Source organism: Phyllostomus discolor, chromosome 7, assembly GCF_004126475.2.
Source record: "Phyllostomus discolor isolate MPI-MPIP mPhyDis1 chromosome 7, mPhyDis1.pri.v3, whole genome shotgun sequence".
Classification (NCBI taxonomy): domain Eukaryota; kingdom Metazoa; phylum Chordata; class Mammalia; order Chiroptera; family Phyllostomidae; genus Phyllostomus; species Phyllostomus discolor.
In genome coordinates, this window is record NC_040909.2 from 101331136 (window position 1) to 101350166 (window position 19031).

The 19031-nt window shown below is 37.9% G+C and overlaps 1 protein-coding gene across 1 annotated transcript in view; it reads right to left on the reverse strand.

Annotated features, from left to right (window-relative positions):
- ARFGEF1 (ADP ribosylation factor guanine nucleotide exchange factor 1) overlaps positions 1–19031 on the reverse strand; it is a 110998-nt gene that overhangs the window by 7001 nt on the left and 84966 nt on the right. Inside the window, exons 24-35 of the mRNA XM_028533871.2 lie at positions 16129–16169; positions 15865–16034; positions 15330–15481; positions 14995–15167; positions 13924–14084; positions 12838–12968; positions 10115–10244; positions 8973–9108; positions 8752–8890; positions 7266–7338; positions 5525–5657; positions 472–611 (exon numbers count right to left, since the gene is read on the reverse strand). Coding sequence (XP_028389672.1) covers positions 472–611; positions 5525–5657; positions 7266–7338; positions 8752–8890; positions 8973–9108; positions 10115–10244; positions 12838–12968; positions 13924–14084; positions 14995–15167; positions 15330–15481; positions 15865–16034; positions 16129–16169 — 1579 coding nt within the window. The remainder of the gene's footprint in view (positions 1–471; positions 612–5524; positions 5658–7265; positions 7339–8751; positions 8891–8972; positions 9109–10114; positions 10245–12837; positions 12969–13923; positions 14085–14994; positions 15168–15329; positions 15482–15864; positions 16035–16128; positions 16170–19031) is intronic.

Sequence of the window (19031 nt, forward strand, 5' to 3'; positions counted from 1 at the left end):
TATCTTCAATTCCTCTCTTCTCTTGTACCAAGAGTAATAATTAACATTACAATGAAACACAATGTCAAAATCACTAAAGTACTGAATTGCTACAGGGCAATTCTCAGACAGAATATTACTTGACCATTTGAGCACGGGACAGAATGGACAATACCCTTCTTGTTAAGATACTCCCTTCATTCGATTTCTAGGACAACACTGTCTCTTGGTCTCCTCATGCCTCCCTGGTGTGTGGTCTCCAGTGGCCTCATCACCAGGAGCTATAACCCTCAGAGGCCTCCAGGGCTCAGTCCCCAACCCTCCTCTCAGTTCTGTCCACACTCACTGCCTCGGTCATGTCATCCAGTGCCATGGTTTAAACTGAGGTCAGTGTGATGAAGACCCACCCCCACCCCCGAGTTAAAGCTCTAGTTTGCCTCAGCTCCGAATCCCAGACCGCTGGAGCTGACTTCCCTCCTCACGCCTCCTTACCTGAGCGGCTGCTAAGTTTTCTGCATCTTCCTTCTTACTTGTGGCTGGGAAGAACACAATGTTGTCGATAGTCTGGATGAGTTCCAGCTGCACAACACATTTAATCAACAGGGCGGCAAACAATTTTTGTTCTGGATATTCTGTGAGGAAACCCACCCCAATGCACATGCAAACAACAATTATTTTGAATCCTTTGTAATTTCTCTGACATTATAATGCTAAGGAAACATTAACACGTATTAAAGTACCCTGCACATATCACCCTGAGCAGGACACACCTATCTACTGCTTCGGCACATAACCACTCTTCAGTAAAAGTTTAATCAATATTCAGAAAAGCCATAGAAAGTTAATTTTTTTAAATAAAGTATTCCAAATCACTCAGAATAGTGAATATGTTCAAGAAGTTTCCACTACACATTTTAAAATTAGATTTAGGTTATTCTTTAATAAAATGTAGCAAATGGATTGAAAGCTGAAACTTAAACTTTAACTGTAAACCTGAGTTTGACCTCAAAATACAGGGAACATAAAAACCTATACCAAAAGAAAACAACAGGAACTCGACCCATAAGACAAGAAGTGAGAAATAGTCAGGAATTCTGACAAATGGGGCAATACTGTGGATTAACCATAGTACATATTTTACTTGGATCCAAGTTAGGCGTTGTAGCTAAAATAACCTTATCTCCTCAAATAGATCCATTAGCAAAGAAGTCTATAAAAAGTTACGCTAAGTGCGTTGCTACAGAAGTAACCGAATCATAAAACAAAAGTGTTTTCCACGTGGCCCAGGTGAGCTGTGCCAGAGCTAACACCCTCCTAGCAGGCAAACTTGCTCAGTGGGAGGACGGGAGGACGTTTCTAATGCTCCGCTGCCCATAAGGACAGACTCATAAAAGAATTCTCCACTCTGCCTGGTGTGGCTCGGTGGGGCGGGCGTCCTCCCACAAACCGAAAGGTCATTGGTTCGATTTCTGGTCAGCGTACAGGCCTGGGGTGCTGGGGTTCCCGTGTACAAGAGGCAACTGACTGACGATTCTCTCTCATGCAGTGGTGTTTCTTTCTCTCCCTCTTTCTCTCTCCCTTCCCTTCTCTCTAAAAATAAATAAATAAAATCTTTAAAACACTGTTTTCCATTTCATTGACCATCTCATGTTAAGCAAATGTAGAAGGCCAGGGTTAGGAAAGATGGCGCAGCTACTGAGAGCTGCAAGAGCTCAGCAGCGCTGACCGGTGGCTACGGGGACGGCTCAGCCCCACGGCCACACCTTGATGCTGAGTCTCAGGGGCAGCCTTCCCGGGAGCTTCCCTGGAGGAAGGTGACTGCTATTCTGTGTCAGGGCACTGGCTTTGGCATCAGAAGACTTATAATCCTTCAGTTTTTTTCTACTTTTCTTTACAAATTCTCTTTTCTGAACTCTGATTTGTGTAAGTTAAATTCATGTTTTAGGTATTTTGGTTTGTAGCAAAAACCTTGCTCAAACTTATTCTTATTTATGTCATTAATAAAGGCTCTTTTCCATGAAGTTTTCAGAAAGGCTGTTGTATTTAACACTTAGTTTTTAGTAATAGATCTCAAGTCAGAAAACAAACACACAAGTTCCACGGTTGTCTCTTCCTCTTACATATCTTCTTCCTGTTCCTGCAATCCAGTCACGGCTTTAAGTGCACCAATCTTTCATTCACCCCCCTCATTCAAGGCATAGAAACATCCTCAGTGGCTGGAGCAAGACTCCAGGCAGCCCAGCGGGGATCCCTGCAGGGACCCGTGAGCAGGCTGCTATCTAATGAGATGTGCTCTCCTCAGCTCCCACCTCAGCTGTGCAGGGGTTAAGTGCTGTCAGCAGGGTGAAGTGAGAGCAGGCCGATGAGGCTCCATTCTAACCAAACGAGGGGAGCTGGGACTCTCCAGTTTCTGGTGGCCTTTCATAACTGGAGGATGCAGATTCTACCTTCGGTCTCACTAGAAGGACCAGCAGCACAGATGGGGTCAATCTCTATTGGACAAATTTTACTCATGACAAGGGCTGATCTGCCAGGGTTGTAATGGACTCATTCACGAGTCACCGAAGAACAGGGAGCGAGGCTAAGCAAAGATGAACTACGTGGAGCAGCAGGCTCCGAGCCCAGACTCGAGTTGAGACTAGGGGGGCGGTGGTGCTTTTTGCAAGTGCAGAAAGAGTGGGACAGCCACCCTTCGGGCACAGCGAAGTGCTCAGTCTCCGGGTAGGAGACAGTCAGACAGCAGATGGCCTCCTCCTCCAACAGGAACCACAACCTGGCACTGAGTGGATGAGCCCACAGGAAGACGGTGGCCACTCACTCTTCCTCCAGCTCTGACTTTTCTGAGTCAACAGTTCCATGGTGAATTTTTCCTGAGGAATTTGAAGGGGAGTGAGAGCAGGACGTCTGGCAGAGGACAAGAGGCTCCGCTCAGGGTGGCAGTGGCGCAGCACCCTTGCTCTGTCAAAGGTATAGTCTCAGATCAGCCAAGTGAAAGCTTTCTAATGTGTAAACACCGAACCCTTCCTTCACAAGGCTAAGTAAACTTAAGGTCAGGCTTGGGGCTGAGAGAGAGGAAAGCCACTCACTAGTCTGTCCTCGCGGCATCCTCCAGTGCAGACTAACGCTGTCATGAATTCCTGCATGAGCCATGCTGTTCTCTGGAGAACATGGGCCACTCACCACCATCTATCTCCCTCCTAAGAAGTTAGCAAGACACAGTGACTGAAGCTAGAAGCTCCTCTCAAGTAGGACAGCAAATCTGTCTTCTCTCAAGAACAAACGAAAGCACCTAGGATTAATTAAAAATTCCCTGAAAAAAAAAAAACCAACCTGACTCAAAATGGACCAGTGGCCTAAATATAAAAGCTAGAAGTATAAAACTCTTAGAAGAAAACAACATGAAGAAAATCTTCATGCCTGTTAATGGGTTCTTAGCTATGACACTAAACACATGAGCAACAAAAGGAAAAAAAAGATAAACTGGACTTCATCAAAATTAAAAACTTTTGTGTAACAGAGGACATTATCAGAGAAATGAAAAGATAATCTACTGAATGGGAGAAAATGCAAATCCTGTATCTGATATGGGTGCAGTACATAGAGCATGTAACAACCTCTTATAACTCAGTAACAAAAAGACAAACAGCCCAACTAAAAATGAGCAAGGGCATGAATAGATATTTCTCCAGAGAAGATATACGAATGGCCAATAAGCACATGAAACGATACTCAACACCATTCATCATTAGAGAAATGCAAATCAAATCTGCAATGAGGTGCCACTTCACACCACTCAATAGCTATCACACAGAGAAAAGTAGTAATGCTGGTGAAGATGTGGAAAAATGTAGATCGCTGGTGGGAAAGTAAAGTGGTGTAGCCACTCTGGAACACATTTCAGTGGTTCCTCAAAAAGTGAAATATAGAATTATCATAGGAGCTAGTGATTCTAGCCTTATGAATATACCCAAAAGAGTCAGAAATAGGCACTAATACCTGTAAACAGACAGTTGTAGCAGCCTTTTCCAAGATAACCAAAAGGAGAATGAACTCAAATGTTCATCAACAGATGAATGGATAAATAAAATGTGGCATATTTCATACAAATGACAATTATTTTATCATACAAAGGAGTTACTGATCCATTTTACAATGTAAAAGACTTTGAAATGTTATGCTAAATAAAAGTCAGACATAAAAAAATCACATACTACATGATTTCATTATATGAAATGTGCAGAACAGAAAATCCGAACACAGAAATCAGACTAGTATACACTGAGGGCTGGGGAGCTAGAGCACATGGAGGAACAGCCTAGTGGTTGTTTCCTCCACTAGGAAACAAGTGGAGGAAACAGTGTTCCCCCTATTAGGGCTTTCTTTTGGGGAAATGAAGATGTTGTAGGCCCTAGCCAGTGTGGTTCAGTTGGTTGGAGTGCCATCCTGTAAACCCAAGGGTTGCAGGTCTGATCCTTGGTCAGGGCACATGCCCAGGTTTCATGTTTGGTCCCTAGTCAGACATGGCTGATAGATGTTTCTTTCTGACATTGATGTTTCTCTCCCTCCCTCTCTCTAGAATCAAAGGGCATGTCTTCCAGTGAGGATAAAAAAATGATTTGGAATTAAATAAAAGTGGCAACTGTATAACATTGTGAATTTACAAAATGCCACTGAATTGTTCACTTTAAAACAGTTACTTATGTGAATTTCACTTCAATTTAAGAAAGCAATTAAAGCCCTGGCTGGTGTGGCTCAGTGGACTGAATGCTGGCAAACCAGTCCACTGAGGGCCTGCAAACCAAAGGGTTGCTGGTTCAACTCCCAGTCAGGGCACATGCCTGGGTTTTGGGCCAGGTTCCCAGGAGGGGGCATGAGAAAGGAAACCACACATTGATGTTTCTCTCACTTCCTTCCTCCCTCCCTCCCTTCCCCCTCTCTAGAAATAAATAAATAAAATCTTTTTTTAAAAAGCAATTAAAGCTGTCCTGTTTTCCTCTAGGGAGGGGGTAGTCTTTCCTCAGTGTTATAATCCTCCTTCAGTAAACAAAACTGAACCAATTTAGTAAAGAACAGAAGGGGCTCCCCTTCTTTGTGAAAAGAACTGAGAAGGCAAGGACAGCAGCAAAGGCGACATGGGTGTGGGGCAGCAGGGTGGAGAGCAGGCTTGCCCTTCAGAGACTGGGGGCTCCTGCTTGGAAAGCACTGGCCCCTCACAGACAGGTAGAAGAGGGCCCATCAAGTTCCACTTTTGTAGAAAAAATATGGGGCTGTCATGAAGAAGGGGGTGGAGAGGGAAGATTCAAGCTCAACACAAACATTAGCTGAAAGCCTTGTGGAAAAAGCTGGCATGGCAGGTGTTAGCAGAGCTCCTGACCATCTCCAGGTGAGCATCTATCTAGCAGATGATGCTCAGGTTGGAACAAACACAGTAACAAAGTGACCACATGATTGATTACAGTATATTTGTTAATAATAAGCAAAATTTCACCCCTTTCCTACATAGAATACACCACACAATTTATTTTTACTAAGAGAAATAACTCACTTGCTGAAGGTTTAATTTTGTTGGCTTCTTCATTCACAGTAGAGACAGAAGCCAATGTTGCTTGCTGTCTATTATCTGCAGATCTTGGTTGAATAGAATCATGGATATCTACAGATTTCTGTGATAATGTATCCTAATAAAATAAAAAAAATTCACTATATGTACAATGAATAAAGCTTAAGAATAAAAATAGTTTCTATTATGCTGTGCTTTTTTGTATCCCTACGAAAAATGACATTTTACACACTGCGATTACAGACACAATGAGAAAATTATTTAAAATTACCTATACATGGATGGAGCTAATAAACAGTCTTTAAGAGAAAAGCTTCCTTTCCAACCCCCAGCTTGGGCCTGAGACCACCCTAGGGCAAGAGATAAAAATGCTACGTTTCCCCGTGTGGGAAAAGTAGTCAACAGCACCCACAAAGTGCCATGAACTCGCAAGAGAGCCCACATGCGGCAGAGACAGGGAGGGTCTCTGTGAGCTTTGTGCCGGCTGAGCTCAGGGAAGCTTTTTAGGGGTGATTTTAGGGAAGGATGATCTGTCACTCAAGGAACCAGCAGCTGTGGTCAGTTGAGAAGATGACCAACTACAAGTGCGGTGTCAGGAAGAGAAGCTGAACATTCAACTCCAACAGAGCTAAATCTAGAATTCTGCCCCAGAGTTACTAAGTGTAACTTTGAAACAGCAATGAATCTTCCTGAACTGAGGTTTTCTGATCTGATGATGGAGAGGACACTTTCCACACGGTTGTCACTGTCTGAGGCTCACACAGTAAGTGCGAAGCCCCGGCACAGTGTCAGCTAATGCATGGCAGCTGACACCACTGCAGCCCTAGCTTTACTTTGTTATAGCGGTCCAGTACACTCAGCGAGAAGACAAAAATGTGGTTTCAAGAAGACAGACTTCTGACATAATATCCCAGTGGGAAGCAATCTCACCTACGTTGCTGAATAAACACAGGACCTGCATTCCCAAAAAATAGTGCTAATCAAAATAATATTTTAACTTAAAATACTGCAGTTTATAATCTTTTATTCCCTGTTCTATATAAAATGGGGTAACATATACCAAACCTGGTTCAAAAAGTTGTTGGAAGGACTGGAGTGATGTGAGTACAAGACAAAGACTGTCAAGGGCTGCCAGCAGCCACCAGAAGCTGAGAGAAGCAGAAAAGGATTCTCCCTTAAAGGCTTCGAAGGGAAGTGGCTCTGCTGACGCCTTGACTTCGGACCTTTTGTCTCTAGGACTATGAAAAAATAAACCTCTGCTGTTTTAAGCCACTAAGTTTGTGGTAATTTGTTGTGACAGACCTAGTTAAACAAATACACTACATGAGGGGAATATTAGAATTGTCTGTATGTGACTTTTCTCTAAGGTCAAATTATATCACAATTAAAAGTTTAAATAATATCTAATAATATGTTCAGGTTGGCAGGGAGATCCATACATAATCTGGTGCCTGCCACTTAAAACTCTTGAAATCATTTTACTCTATGTCCCAGACCATGCATAATATCAAACAATTTAAAATGCCTCCTTCATGGCACTAACAGATAAATTTTAGCTTCCTGGGAAATATGCTACCATGAAATTTAACCTGAGAATTCTACACAGTATATTCATGCCTTCTTTTTAAAAGAGCTGGGCTCATGGAAAAGAATTTGGCCCATGGTAAAAATTACTTACCACAAATAATTAAATAATTTAAAGCATGCTTTATTTGTCAGAACTTACCAGCTGTTTTTCACTCACGGGAGAGGAAGGTGGAGGAACAGTTTCTCCAGAAGTGGGACGCCAGGTCAAGAGCCTTTAAAAATAACAAAATCACACAAATCATTCAGTGTGAAACGTGCCACATCTAATATGCTTTGTCACATGATATACCCAAAGCAACATATTCCTTCTTTGACTATTGCTAAGACCAATTTGCTGGAAAAAATTTTTTAAAAAGTGAGAAGTTTAAAATATGTACTTCCAGAAAACAATTCACATTTAATATAATTAAAAGGGTACCATGGTTACCAGTTTACACTAACTCGATCAGCTGCTTGGGACAGAAAGATGACTGAGGCCTAAGTTCTTGCTTTTGAGAAGCAGAAGCTCCTCAGGAATTGAGCAGAGAGAGTGGCTGACCACATCATTTCAGTTCAACATGGAAAGAACTCTGGTAAGGCTATATGAAAGATGTTCTTATGATGATCTCTAAGGTCATATATCCTGAGTGTGTGCATCCAATGAATTAAAACAGAAGCAGTTCTTAAAAAAAAATTCACCCTGACTGGCTTTTATAAAGACTTCATAGGGACAACAGCTAGGCAAAAATTCATACAATAGCAACCATAGATAAACGATGACAATAACGGGTATTTGTTAGTTACATTGATCCAACAAAATGTGCACCAAAAAATAAGAACTGTCAAATAATTATGAATAGGCCAAGGGAATGACGGTGTGCCCTTTTAGTGTAGTCCTGCCTAGAGACTCTTTCCTAGGGGTGTGCTCCTTTTGTATGGCTTCCTATTTGCTATTGACAAGGATATTTACAAAGGGATCACACCAGGGCAAACATATTTAATTCACATCAAGAAAAAGTTCATTGTGTTTAAAAATGTGGACTGACAGTTTTCATATATAGTTTTATGCCAGTGCATTCATGTATGTCTACTTGATAAGATGTTTTCGATAAGATTTAAAACATCTTATTAAGTAGATGTAAAAATCGCAGATGTAAGGTGAAACTCTGTGCAGGTCAGAGAATGCCCAAGGTAGAGCTGGGAAGTGAGTTCACGTGTGTCCTGCAAAAAGTCCAGGTGTTGTCAGCCACTTAGCCAGACTACATGTTAGTTTCCTGCTAATAAAAACTCCTTCACTACAACTCCAAACTTATCCTTTTAAAAAATGAAAATTAATGTAAAGGTAATAGGTGCAAATAAATTTTCCTTTTTTAAAAAAATTCAAGACCCCTGGATAAATAAAACCCTATAAAAGTGGAATCACATAATTATGACCCCAGTTTTAGAGGATCAGACTAAAGATTTTGGTTTATAAGGAATTTAAATCATGTATTTGTTATAGTTTATAGGAGTTTGATGTTTAATAAATACAAATTCATGGAACAATGAGATATTTTTTAGAAGAATTCTGTTATGAGAAATCACTCATTACTTTAAACATTTTATGTCCATCATTTAATATATAAAGTCATATAAAATCATCTTACGCATGTGGGATTGTGGTTTTGAAGATATCCAGTGTGCAGTTACAAGTTTTATCCCAGATTTCTAGGGTAAATTTTTCACCATTCAGGATAACAACATTCTCTAAGCAGTTTGTACCAGATCGTGCTAACTGCTCATTGTCTAGAAAAGAAAAGAGCAATTCATTTCTATGTTACCAGGGTTGCATTTAACACTTTGTGTCACTTATCTGGTACAGACGTACCTTGCTGCACACACCAGAATAGCTGGGCAAAAATATCATCCAAAAGTACATCACTGAGTACTTCTAAATACTGGGTGAATACATCACAGATGGCATAAAGTGCATGATTACAGGTCGTTGTCATCCATTCAGCTTTCTAGGGGAAAAATGTCATTAGGAAGGTCAGACCATTCATCAACTACTAGAATTAAAAAAGAAGTATGTTTGCACATGTAAAATGCCAGCCTGTCCTGTTCCTTTCAGACTCTTACTTCCCTTTAGAACAGGGTCCCCAACCCCCAGGGCCCAGGCCTGTTAGAAACCGAGTCCCCAGCAAAGCTCACCTGAGCTCTGCCTCCCCCTGCCCCCATGTCTTCCAACTGGTCCATGGTGCCAAAAAGGTAGGAGACAGCTGCTCTAGAACACTACCTTCAACTCACTTAATATGTAATCTACTGCTACGTGTTTTCTCCATTATGCCATAACCACTTATGTATAAAATAATTTAACTATTTTTGCAATGCTTGCTTTGACTGTAAAGAACTATCACTGTATTATTTTGCTATTAGCATTATGACTTTTCAAACAATATGCATGAATAACAGCTGGCCTTGTTCCAGAATATGATCTAACGTGAAAGAGAAATAAAGAGGAAGAAAAGGATAAGAATTTATCCGAGTGGGTTAACATACCTTTACAATTAAGCTGACTTTTGTGAAGTAGTTATTTAAAAAACCAAAAAGGAATGTGCAAAATACGTGTAATTTATTTTTCTCAAATGCATAATGGAATAATCTGAACTGATAGTTTTCATATACAGTTTTGTGCTAGTGCATACATATGTTACTTATTTCTAGGTAGTTTTTATTCAATTCAGAATAAGAAGTCACTATAAATACTAAAGACAATATTAAAATAAGGAAAAGAAACTGAAGTTCAACAAAAACATTGAAAACAACCAATCAATTAATTAACTTGGTTCTACCCCTAGATAGTGTTCTTGTTTATAAAGACAATTTATTATAATGCCTTAAGAAAAAACTTTATAGGAATTTTATTCTGTTCAATGTCTTAATCTGAAATACCACAATGTATTATATTAGGGAAACGATTAAGAACCTCTTGACTTCACTATGTTAAGTGAAAATTAAGTGTCTTCTTACCTCTGTCTGCTGTTCTGGCAGTTTCATGTTGTCAAAGATTCTGAAAACGATTCTAAATAAATCTTGCCACCAGTGTTTTTCATAAGTGTGGCCATAAGTTTTCATTATTTCAAACATTACTGTTAAGCCCCTAAAGTGACAGAACATAAATAGGAAAACTATAAAACAAAAAAGCACTGCACATCAGAATCTCCCTCCTAAAATAATTGTTATAGTTTACAAAGCTATAGAAAACAAAGTTTAAGATCAGTTTTTTAAATGTTTTAAATTAACACATGATACTGAGTTTTAAGAATTTTGTTATACAGCTTTCCTTAGAATGCATAATTTAGCAAAAAACTTCAAAGTCCTTAACCTTAAAATTTTTCTTTATTTTACTTTTCCTCCACTCCCATCCCATCATCCAGCATTTAAAAATAGTAAATAAAATTACAGATTGAGAAAGATCATCATATTAGTGAATATTAATTTTGTGGCACTATGGCCAAGGGAGAAAAATACATCAAAAACAGTCTAAGAATAAATAAAAATCAGATTTTGGAAAATCTTTTTCAAAGAGCTATAGGAAATTTTAGCTAATACTATAATTGTCCTCGAACAAAAAGAACTTGGAAAACCAATCCACTAAGACAGGGCGGGATCTATGCCTGCTTTACCTCAGGTGTGGAGCACCGCCTGTCACCTAAGAGGCATGTGGCAACAGTTGTTCAGTGAGTCGAGACCTTAGTATCACATTCACTGTCCTCAGATAAGTGTTAAAATTACAACTCAAAACTGCCTTCCTGATTCTTTATTATCTTTCTTGAAATTAAGAAAAAAAACCCTTCACGTAAGCATTAAAAAGCTTGATGCTTCCTCTATATGTTACTTTCTCCTAGCAAAATATAGGTATCCTTCAATTTAGGAAAGGCTTATATTTCCAAATGTCTGATGATAGGCCAGAACAAAAGTTTCTTTGAAAGCCTCCATAAAGATGGTACACTGTCTAGCTCATTTGCTGCTATGCTACCCCCAGGCCTAGTATATCCCTGGTACATAAGAGGATCAAAATAAGTATTTGTTAAATAAATGTGTAAGAATAACATAAAATAAGTTCAGTCCTATAAGTTCACAACAGTTTATCTCACACATAAGATACCTAATGTGCAATGAGCAGCAGTAAAAAACTAGTTCCACATTCCCCTCCACAATGGAAAAGGCTTCCACTTCCTCAACATTTCCTGAGATTGAAATCAGTTTTCCTCTCACTCCAAGTAACCAGGTTCCACCCCTATGTCTGGGGAGAAGGGGGCACAGGAAATTCTGCTTTTTCTAGGCCCCTAAAGCAAACACAGATCTACACAGGTTGCTAGTATAGGAGAAAAGAATATTTGGGACTTAAGGGGTTAACTCTTTAACTGTAAATCTGCAGAATTTTGAGGTAATCAAATGAGAACACATGTGTTAAAAATCATAATGCTACATTTTTACAGGGAATCTAAATAACAGCTCTCACAGACAGTGGGGTGAAGAAAATGAAAGCCATCACTGAAGAGTTTACTCATACTTTCCCTTTCCTTTACTAATCAGAACTCATCTTTTCTCTTTTCCTTAACAACCAGAACCCATCCATAATCTGAATATAAGTGAGGGCGAGAAGCAAGGTTGCATGGTCCCAGACAAGCTACAAAAGCAAGAAGATCCTGTGTCAAGATAAAACACTGCACACTGCTCTTGTGATTACTAAGCTCCGTGAAAAATTCCCAAGGTTTAAGTCCAAGTTTGATACTACTTTGGATGACTTATCTATGCCATTAAACTTTGTCATAACAAATAATACTATAAAAGTGAAGTTTCTTAGGAAATAAATCAAACTTAACCTCGGGTGGGGGCAGGTGTGGTTCTGGCACAAGGGGAGGAAGGATTCACCTTTTCTTTACATTTCTATCATTGATTTGTTAGAGGTCTGTTCCACCTTTCTGATTTCAACAAGTTCTCTAAACAGTCTAAGTAACTAATGATTCTCCCTATAAAGAACATGGGATAATTAAAAGAGGGATTTTAACATAAAACTAAACTCATAATGCACTCAAACCTTTCACAGATACTGAAATACAAGTTGGCCATATCAATTTGGTATCAAAAACACAGAATGAGAAAAATGATCTTATGTGATTGATATGAGCTATAACACCAGAAGTTTATATTGAGTGCTTGTCTGGTTACATTATATCCACAACAGTTTCTTTACAAACTGGTATTTTCATATAGATCTTTTATTGAGAATATACTTTGGAAAGAGTTCAATTCTTTTTGAATAGACCAACAGTATTCAAAACTGTTACTGATCAGTCTTTAGAGAAAAGATTCTTTACTTAAAATCCATCAAGGATGCACATTTGGAAATTCTTCTATCATTCACCAGGAAATAAATTTTGCCACTAACTTCTACTTCTGATTTGAAGTACATGTATGAAAAGACAGAATCTGTAAAGTATTTAATTAACATAGAAATAAAACTGAAAGTAGGCTACAAATTTTAAGGAAAAGTAATGTATTTCTATTTTTTATCACTGCTCTATTTTAACATGTTTTAAAATTTGCCTTTCTGATAATTGCTATATTTGATAAAGCTAATGATTTATGGCCTTTCACAATGGAACTTCTGTTCACATAAAAAACATTAATTTGATTAAAGTTAAAATAAGCCTTACAAAATTTTAATTGCGAATACTGATTGTTACCTGGTTCTTACATCTAATTTGCACCTGTTGATGATACAGGATAGCTCAAAGAGGATCGGGAACCATCCTCTCACCCACACTCTGTCTTCAGGAGCCACATTCATATCGTCGCTTGTGTATTCCTTGAAAGCCTTCAAGAAAGGTAGGGTTATTAAAGGTAAAACATAATACCTACATTAAGCATATTTCTGAAACTTTAAAAAATGACAGTTACAAATAAAAGTGAACAATCTGATAAAACATGGTAATTCATACATATATAAAAAAGGAGATATAACTGCCTATAAAGAGCACTGGACTAGACCACAAAAGTTGGTTTCAGCTTCAACTCTGTTACCAGCTTTCTGCATTATTAACCAGGTTACATCAGGTTTTCATTTTTATCATTTGGTTACAGCACCATGCAACCACACTAACCACAATGGGGAGGGATGGAGGTCAAATGAGTCGATGCTTATATATATAAAAAGTACTCAGCACACCGTAAGTCCACGTCAGTATGCAGTAAAAATCTTATTACCAGGTCTACGATGTATCACTTCTCCTTATGGGAGTTGTAAAGACAGATTCAAATATGTGTGTTAGAGCTGGCAGGCAGGCTGTCAATCATGCTCTGACTCCAGTGGCAAAGCCCACACTCATCCCCTGACATTCAGCTTCAGCACCACAGGCAGGAAGCGGTGCAGGGTAATGGCCAACAGTGCAGGCCCGAGTTCACACCCTCAGTCTCCTTTCCTAGTCCAGCAATCACAGACACACTTTTCAACTTCTTTTTCCTCAGATTCTTTATCACTATGGGGCTGTAACATTACCTATCCCATAAAGTGATAATGAAGGTTAAACAAGTTAATACAGGTGAAACACTCAGAAAAATATCTGGTATCTTCAATAAACGCTGGCTATCACTACTACTACCTAGTATAACTCAGAATCAAGCTCAGATAAAGTTGGGGTTTACTGAAAAATAAAAGCTTCATATCCTCTTAATTTCCAAATCAACTTAGATCGCAGTAAGTTTAACATTCAGTCACTATTATGCTGGGGATAAATATTCAGTAAAATTATGTTTACCAAATGACACTATACCTGAGGTCTGTCAGACACATATTTTGCACAATGGCGAATAAGTCGAATGGCTTCCATGCTTGTGTCTGGGAAAGCTGCATTGCATGCAAATTCAGACAAACACTTCACCGCATCCTGGAAAGAATCAATGGTTGCTGGAAAGTGTTTTTCAAACACAAGGGCTAAAATAAAATGGGAAAGATATCAAAATAATTATAATTTTTCAGTTACTTAATTACACCAAAAAATACATTAACTTCTCTGGATGTGATGTATACTTCTTAAAGGTTAAAGGCTCTAGTGTCCAACAGACAGGGTTCAAGTCTGTGGTGACCACTTACTTGACCATCCTAAGCAGTACGGACAGGGAAACAGGCCTGTGGTTTCTACTATCAACCCAGCAGCTAATATAGTGACTGGCATACAGCAGGTACTGTATTAACAGTTGAGTGATACAAAATTATGTTTAATCTCTCTGTATCTCAGTTTCCTAATCTATAAAATAAGGATAATAATGCCCACAGGATACTTGTAATCACTAAATAAACTTAAGTAAAAAGTACTTAGTACAATAATTCAAGCAAGCACTCAATAAATGACAGCTATGATGATGTCATTCTTGATGCTGATGCTGATGATCATAATTATAATCTTCTGGTCAGCTTTAACTTATATCTTTAATATTTTCTTTTCCCTCAAAGTCAAAGGAAGCTGTGGAGTGCAGTGGTTCAAAACACAGGCTTTGTCTTAAAGCTCCCTGGCTCCGAATCCCAGCTGTCTCACTCACTAGTTCTGTGCCCTTAGGTGCATTACTTAACCTCACCAGGCCTGAGCTTCCTCACACTTATCTCATAGAGTTGGGGGACTTAAGAAAATACATGCAGAGTAATTACAGTCCCTGCCACATAGTAAACATTAAAAAAATGTTAACTATAAAAACCTCATTATTCACTCTGCTTATGTGGCAAAACTTGGTAAACTTAAAAACCATAATAGGCCTAAGGCCCATAACTTTATACTTGAATATCTTCTGAACACATTATAGTTTCTTTTTTTTTTTAAACTTAAACACAGCTAAAAAGAAATACTTACTGACAATGTGCCCTGTTGTCTGGAATGCAAGTTCCACTATGCTTTCATCTTGATCAGATGCAGCTAGATGAAATACAGAGAAAATGTTCTTCCATCCAGACCGAATGTTAGCAGCCTGAGAATTCACCATCTGTGCGATACACCGTACAACCATATCTCGAATGGTTGGAGACCTAATAAAAATATGGTTGGAGACCTAAAATATTAATATAATTGCTTGGCTATGCATACAGATAAAAACTTACTGTTTTCTTTCCCTCTTTCTTGTGTTTCCCCGTGCTGTCAAAAATAATATAGTATTTTTCTGATATTAAGCAATTCATCAAATAAAATACCTGTTCCGTTTCATTATATGCTCGAAAGGTCTTAAGAAATCCTTCTGGAATCTGAAATTAGCAAGCTCCCCTTTCTCTAAGAACTTCATTGACAACTGCCTCAAGGAATCTACTGCAAAAATAGCTACGTCTTCATTAGGATTACAGCCAACCTGCAATGGCAACAGAAATAGAAGGTGTTAATGTCAACAGTAGAACTCTATAATTTTTTGTTTTCATTTTAGAGAGAGTATATCATTTATAGCACAGATAAATCAACCCTAAGGTTCTCCATAAAGGTACTAGGTGCTAACAATATTTCACAATAAGAAAAACATTATTTTAACTAAATTCTTCAATTTTAGAGCTAAAGAATAACAGGATTCAAAGGGTTCTCTAAATTTAATCATAAAAACAATTTAAAAAATTGCTTGGAACAAAAAAAATCTCAATTAGAGTATGACAAGGAAATTTTAAACAATGAAAAATAATAAATGAATGTAAATGAATGCTATAATTATCCAAATGCAAACGAATCCTATAATTATCCAAATACCTTATTAAAATGATCTCCAATAACTTCCCAAATTCGAGACCACTGCAGTCTTATTCTTCCCATGTTGTAATACGATATTTCTACTATTTTTTGTAGACTAAACATTCTTGGGTGTGTAGTGGAAAGTAATTCGTCCATAGACACAGCACAGAGCCAACGGACAAAATCCACTATAACACAAATAGATTTATAATTTTTTAGCTTAACATTTAAGTCTTTGAGCCAAACAACTAGTTCGTAAGTGAAATAAATATATACACTTACCAATAGCATTTCCATCTAGTCTTGTAGACCCTGTAAATATTCTAAAGAAAAAAAAATTACTCAAAAATGTATAGTCTGGAAAAAATATAATCTCATATATGTTACATCAATTCAAATGTAAGTGACAGGGGGTACTAGCTACTTTGAGCTGTTTTAAAGGAACAAGAAAAATTAGGTAGTCAAATAAATATTTTTTATTATTATACAGTTTAATAAGTATGGCTTGATGTTCCTCTTTCCCTTCCTTTGCATTCAATGATATATAAAGTAAGAATATATGGTTCTAATTTTATTAGTAAATTTATAAACACTAGATAGTTATAAGGCTCTGGGAATAGAAAACTATTAAATTGTAAAACTAATAACTGGAACACTAAAACAGAAAATTTTTCAATTTTTTCCTGATTACCTACTAACATCACATTTTTAAAATGAAAAATTCCACTGCATTTCTACAAGTACTGTGTGTGATTAGAAAATTCATTTATGTTAAGTTACAAATGATTTAATAGAACCTTGTAAAGAGTCTCTAACAGTTTAACCAAGAAGGAGCTAACCAACTTTCTTAGGACATTCAAATACGCAGTGTTAAGCTATGCTGTCCAGCTTTGCCCAGCCTTCTTCACTGAGCTCTTTTTCTTTTTCCAAGTTTCATAAAAGACTTCAGCATAAACATCTTAGTCCTCTTTTTTAAAGTCTGCATTGGGTTTGTAACCAAGGGTTTGAATGTGACTTCCAGCATGTACCAATATTCCTCAATTTAAAATTATCACCATAAAATTTGCATGATAAAAAATATACCTTAAAGACAAGTGCTGGTCAAATATTAAACTTAGAAAAAAAAAATAAGGTGTGGGTAGGGTGGGGACAGTAGTGGGAGGAAAATGGGGATAACTGTAATTGAAAAACAATAAAAAATAATTTAAAAAAGAAATAAAAATAGTCATAGTAACATTAACAGCTACCAACAATCACAAGGTGGGTATTGTTCTAACTGCTTCATATATATCCTCTCAAAATAGTAACAAATACCCTGGGAAGTAGGTACCATTCTACTTCCAGTTTTATAACCATATAAATTTCCTTGAAGTCACAGTACTAGTAAGTGCTGAAGCCAAGATTCAAACCAGGTCATGCTGACTCCAGAGTCTACTTTCTTAATCACTGTGCTACACTGCCCCACACTTACCCGAGCAAAACATACATATTTTAAATATATTCTAGCTTTTTCCTGCTACCATAATCTAAATGTTCTGAGTATATCATACTTGTTATAATCTTTGTGCCCCTGAATGTCTGTATGTGTGTTCTGGCAATGAGTAACGAAAACAAGACTGAAAAAATAAATTAAAAACTGATTAACATGATAACTCAGGATATAACCTCCTACTAAAGGAATATCTTTGAGATTTCCCACAATGCTCTTGTCAGTAGAACAAAACAACAATTCAAAGATCTGACTGAAAACACAATTGGGGAGAAAAAAACAAGAGTAATAAGCCCCCACTTAATCCAGTGGTTTGATTGGATCCAGAAATGAAAATATACAAATCATTTGTACAAAGCTCTCATATGAACAAAAATAGAAATTGCCAGACTGCATTTCATTAGCCAATTTCTCAAACTAGAGGTATCCCCATGGGGGGCAATAAACAAAACAAAACAAAAAATAGAGTCAAAACTAAACAGTATAGGAGAAGCAACAGCAAGAGAAACAAAGGAAAAAGTTTTTAACAGAGAAGGAAGCAAATGGCAGAGTTGAAGGTGTAAAAAAACAGTAGCACAGATGGACAGTATATGTAACTACGGGGAAAATAAGCAACACATTTTCTGAAGGCAGTGAAATAATGGAGGACAAAGGCCACAGGACAGAGAAGTTGTAGCAGCAATCAGATGGGTTCCATAGACTCCGGTGATGTTGAAAGGTAGTGGAAGCATGCATCCTGGGAAAGGGCATTCAAATGCCTACTCACTTTGGTAGCCTCTGAGGGGTGCTCTATGTCTAGTAATGCTCCACTAAAGACAAGTCATATGGAGAGCACAGCAGTCTGTGGAGGCATTTAAAATTAAGCCTTAGTATACTAAGGCAGGAGAATGGAGCTATGTTTCACAAAATCAGTCTACAAAATGGATTCTACAGTCCCTGTATGGAAAGCAAAGGACAGCAGCATGAGGACCTTGTATGCTAATACTAAAGGACATTTCCTGGAAAGCATGAGTAGAAAAATAAATCCAACAGATTACTGCTTCATCCATATTATGATAGTAATAGAGCAATGCAAAAAAAAAAAGTTTGACACAACTTGCAGATTCTGGATCAAATAAACTTTAAACTGTAGGCAACACACAGGCAAAGAAAATTACTGTCTACATAAAAAGTTCTCACAGTGAAAACAGCAGAGGTAACATTTAATTCTTAGATCTAACTTAAAGATATTTAAGAGCAAACACAGTGGGGGCTGAGCTGCATACATTTCTGAAAGGTGACAGAATGTCCCAAAATGTGTGATGGGCCAATTTCACAAATCTAGATCTGATGTGCTTAAAAAAAAAAATTAAAAACAGCCTGGCTGGTGTAGCTCAGTGGATTGAGCGCAGGCTGCGAACCAAAGTGTCGCAGGTTCGATTCCCAGCCAGGGTACGTGCCTGGGTTGCTGGCCATAACCCCTAGCAACCGCACATTGATGTTTCTCTCTGTCTTCCTCCCTTCCCTCTCTAAAAATAAATAAAAATAAAAAAAAATCTTTAAAAAATAAAAACAAAAACAAAAACAAAAACTATGCTACTAAATAACTATTTTGTATCCTCTAGAGATAAATCATTCTAGATAAAAATCTATCTCTGCATAGTTTAGTAACATTATAAAACTGGTCTAGTTTAGCAGTGCCTAACAAATCCTAGAG